Genomic DNA, 5,000 nt, shown 5'->3' with positions numbered 1-5,000 from the left:
GTGTGTGTGTGTGTATGTGTGTGTGTGTGTGTGTGTGTGTGTGTGTGTGTGTGTGTGTGTGTGTGTGTGTGTGTGTGTGTGTGTGTGTGTGTGTGTGTGTGTGTGTGTGTGTGTGTGTGTGTGTGTGTGTGTGTGTGTGTGTGTGTGTGTGTGTAAGGTCATATCATTACCCATAGATCGGTCACATATGAGCTCTGAGCTCTCTTCCGGGAGGGAAATAGCTGTCGATCACGAGTCCAACACGTGATCCAAGACCATGGTGATGGTGAATCACGCACACAGACACACATACCTTTACTCTGCTCAAGGGAAGTTTTTGTGAAGCTTTTGGTCCCTGAACGGGGCTCCATGTCTAGCCTACGTCGTTGCAAGCCCTTGATGCTAACTGTAACACTAGCAACCCTTGTAATGTCTTTGTGTAGACGTTAGAGAGAGATAGAGATAGATAGATAGATAGATAGATAGATAGATAGATAGAGAGAGAGAGAGAGAGAGAGAGAGAGAGAGAGAGAGAGAGAGAGAGAGAGAGAGCGGGGATTTCCACCCTTGAACTGACGACAGCCCAGCTCTTCTGGATATTCATGAGCACACACATACACACACACACACACACACACACACACACACACACACACACACACACACACACACACACACACACACACACACACACACACACACACACACACACACACACACACACACACACACACACACACAAAGGATTACAAAGGATTACAAAGGCGGAGCATGCCGACAGGAGACCTTTTGATCCATATCTAGGTCGGATGCGAAAAAAAATCATATCAATAATAGAATAATAAATAAAAACTATGATAATGTAAATAACAAATAAAATACATAGATAAATGCATAAAAAATAAAATACATAAATAAATGCATAAAAGTAAAATACATAAATAAATGCATAACAAATAAAATACATAAATAAATGCATAAACAAATAAAATACATAAATACACACACACACACACACACACACACACACACACACACACACACACACACACACACACACACACACACACAGTAACATATTCTTGTAAATAGACTTGTACTGATATGTTCAGCAATAGTCGGTAGTGATTATATATTTGTTATTCGTTGAGGGGAGCAGGTGTAGAAGGAATATTGGTGGATAAGATGGCGTAGGTGGTGATGGTAGTGGTAGGTGGTGATGGAAAAGATTAGTGGATTGACGGAGCCGTCGGAAGAATCAGGTAGATACTTTGGGTGGTCCTTCAGAGATGCTGAGAGTATGAACGGAAGTCGCTTCCACTTAGACTTCGGTTCTAAAAACATTACCTTTTTTCACTGAAGACTCGAATGCACTTCCTTACCTGAGTCGAGTTCAAACGTCACATTAACTGATCTTGGTAAAAGAAATCCACTCACCCGTGGCAGCAGCCGCGGAGAAATTTAGAATAATCGTTATCACAAATGCACATATCTTCATGACGTCGGCTCCTCTCACTGAGTGAAGTAAGACAGATTGTTTCTACACAGCGCAGCTTGCCCGCAGCGACATCCGGCCTTGTCTTGGCTGCAGAGTCCAGATATTCTTACCTTTATATATTTCACTAGCATTTAACACAATAATCTAACACAATCATCTGACAAAATGAAAAAAAGATATCTTTAGATCAGCACCATATTTTGCGGCATCATTTTAAGAATCGTTCTGTTTATTTATGATCGGACTTGACAAGCTTTCGTTATTCACTACTTGGCACCTCCACCGAAGAATCACAACCCCACGACCACAATCAGGAAGATTGTGTACGCCTAGAAATTTATATATATGTGTATGTATGTATATATCATATATATGTGTGTGTGTGTGTTTATGTGTCTTAACTCCCTTCAACTCCGATGACAAGATGTCTTGTCATTTGGTCAAATAAAACAAAAAATCATAATAAAACAACAAAATGTTTGATGATCAAACAGCACCAGAAAAATATGACGTCGTCAGTCCTCCTCCTCCTCCTCGAGGAGGAGGAGGAGGACTGATGACGTCATATTTTTCTGGTGCTGTTTGATCATCAAACATTTTGTTGTTTTATTATGATTTTTTGTTTTATTTGACCAAATGACAAGACATCTTGTCATCGGAGTTGAAGGGAGTTAAGCTATATTACTTTACTTGTCTTATCTTGCTGGTAACGTGAAATATATTAGTTATGTCTGGAAATGCGTATTCATAGTTTGTTCTCAAAATGCGTTCCTCTAATGACGGCAACACTGGAACTTCAGTTTCTGCCTACAAATGCGGAAATATCCAACTTTTTTTTTTTTTTTTTTGTACTGCAGTCATTGGGTAGAGTGTGTCTGGTACATGATTACAAATACAGTGGACAGATTGTGTGACTTTCGTTTTTTTAGGCATGACTATTTCCCCAATATGTCTCGCAAAAAAAAAAAAAAAAAAAAAAAAGTGAGAGTGGTAGTAGCAAAGGCAATTCAGGACTCCGTGAGCGTTCTATGGCAACCTAATCTCAATTCGTTCATCAAAGAAATTGACACACCTCGCATTCATATCGCGAATGAAAAAGAATCGAAAGAAAGAAGAAAATAAATAAGGAAAAATGAAAGGAAGAAAACAGAAAGAAAAGGTAAAGAAAAAAAAGAAAAGGAAAAATAAAAAATATATATAAATGCTCTAACAAGTCTTTTCCCGTCTCTTCTATTACGTCATGTCGTCGTGGATTCACCACAGTTTGCATTTCAGAATTCCGGAAATATTTTGTAAATAGGCTACTATAATGGCTTTTGAGGTAACAATGTTGAAGTTATATAAAAAAAAAAGTATTTCAGAGAAAATCAATAATCACAAATTGAATTAGCAATTTAGAATCATGAAGAAGAATGAATTGTCATCAAAATACAGACATAAGATAATAAAAAGGCAAAATTGCGAAAAAAAGTCTCTTTATTAAAATCTAGAAAATAATTACAAATCAAAATTCAGTATGTGGGCCACAATTGATAAGAAAAATTGAATATGTTTTTAGGTGAAATAATTATTTCTACTCGAATTTCCACCACTTAAAACAGGAGCTCCCAACCTTTTTCCTGATACGTAGTCCTTGAGTTATCAGATCATCGATCCGTACCCCCGTTAAACTGACACAGAATGTAAAATGGTAATATATTAAGACTAATTAAACATACAATGGTACCACAATGGATATCAAATGGTTCAAATTGTAATGACTTTATTCATCAGTTAAGGTTTAACATAGGCGTTCTGTCTCCACTGCGGATTTTAACATTTGGGTAATCTTTCCCTGGTCATCATCTAAGTGCCTCTTGAAACCGTCCCGCGGGCATCAAGTTGAGAACCCCTGACTTGAAGGAACTTGTAAATACAACAAAAGCTAATTTCTTAAGATCGCGTTAAAATCTTCGGTGCAGTTGTTCGACATGTTTGTCTTGGTAAACAAGTCACGGCTGAATATCCGCAATATTAGCAAATAAAAGCAATCCCTACATGATCTAAAGAGATCTAGAGTGAATCTTCTAGAAACCGAATTGATGGAAGTCTAGAGCCGGAGTATTGACATGGGAAAAGACAGAAGAATTAGAGTCCATAACCTAAGCAAAATGTAACAGAATACTTTTGGACTCCGGTCCACCACGGCCAAAGGACAATTCTGTAAGTGTTCTGTCTTCTGTGCTTGCTAGATGGTAATCCGAATGGAGGTAATTATTGCTCGTATTGTCTTTATTTATCTATCTATTCAGTCATTTATTTGTTTGTTTATTGACTTATTTATCTTATATACAATTATATATTTGTTTGTATATTAATTTATTTACCTATTTTTTATTTATCTATTTATTCACTCGTCTATTATATTTTTCTACGAATTTATTCATTTAAATGTTCAATTATATATCTATCTATTATTAATTACCTATTTGCTTATGTATTATGTCTGTTGTTTTTTCTTTTATTCTTGTGTTTATTTATTTATTCATTTGCCTATTTTGCTATCGTTAGCCTCTCAAAATATCTTCCTCAAGATGTCAGCCGACAAGAAAGAACGATATTTTTTCAGAATGTCGACAAGGGAAAAAAAAAATAAACCAGATAATGATTTCCTTTGCCATAATGTTAATTCTAGAATCTTATTAAATGGCAAAATGAAAGACAAACAGAAAATTATAAATCGTAACCATTACGAAATATAAAGAAAAAAAAAATAAGACTACGTTGGGAAACATTTGACTTGGTAGAATGTGATTATTTTCTTAGGAATAAATCTACACTAAGTAGACAAACATATTTTATTATTTCCCGTGTAACAGTCTCTCTTACTATTCACAGGCTTTCTTGCATTCTTCAAGAAATTCAAAGTTGTTTTCGTTGCCTTGGCAACCGCCATATTCGAATTCTTCACAACGCTGGGTAGCACTGTCGAAGCTCCATCTGTAATCAAGGCTTCACAAGAGCCTTGGTCTAATCCCAGGTAACAGACGCCTGATTCAAAAGAAAGAAAATAAGATTAACTAATTGAATGATTAATCATTTGATTCATTCATTCATTTAAGGAATGAAATGATCTCATAAACTCACATGTAAGGGTGGGTTAACATATGGATTTAATTCGGAAATGAAACAGCGATGACGTCATAGATTAGTTCGATTCAGGGGAAAAACGACATGACGTCACGAGAAAGTAGAACAGTCAACTGACTCAAATATTGACGTTTTGTTTTGCAATTTAGGTGTCTTTTCATGACGTCATAACATTATCTGTCTTTCCAAATATCATATTTTAGTCATTTTTATCTTTTCTAGAATTTTTGTTTCCAAATATTCACATATACCATCAACGAAAAATAATATAGTCATATACTACTGAAAAATCATACAGACATAGGCCTACACACACACATTATGTATATATATATATATATATATATATATATATATATATATATATATATATATATATATATATATATATATA

At 35.4% G+C, this 5,000-nt stretch overlaps 2 protein-coding genes across 2 annotated transcripts in view; both read right to left on the bottom strand.

The window, feature by feature from the left end:
- Positions 1–1,574, bottom strand: part of LOC143031988 (kielin/chordin-like protein) — a 16,187-nt gene extending 14,613 nt beyond the window's left edge. Inside the window, exon 1 of the mRNA XM_076196411.1 lies at positions 1,417–1,574. Within this exon, the coding sequence (XP_076052526.1) occupies positions 1,417–1,477 (61 nt within the window). The 5' untranslated portion in view covers positions 1,478–1,574. The remainder of the gene's footprint in view (positions 1–1,416) is intronic.
- A 1,361-nt stretch (positions 1,575–2,935) lies between these two features.
- The window catches only part of LOC143031987 (uncharacterized), a 5,732-nt gene continuing 3,667 nt past the window's right edge, over positions 2,936–5,000 (bottom strand). The window contains exon 4 of the mRNA XM_076196410.1: positions 2,936–4,507. The gene's annotated coding sequence lies outside the window, so the exon portion shown is untranslated. The remainder of the gene's footprint in view (positions 4,508–5,000) is intronic.

Source organism: Oratosquilla oratoria, chromosome 12 (genome assembly GCF_046742065.1).
Source record: "Oratosquilla oratoria isolate Oo_2021 chromosome 12, ASM4674206v1, whole genome shotgun sequence".
NCBI lineage: Eukaryota > Metazoa > Arthropoda > Malacostraca > Stomatopoda > Squillidae > Oratosquilla > Oratosquilla oratoria.
Note: the sequence above shows the minus strand (reverse complement) of the source record. Positions and strands in the feature narration are given on the sequence as shown.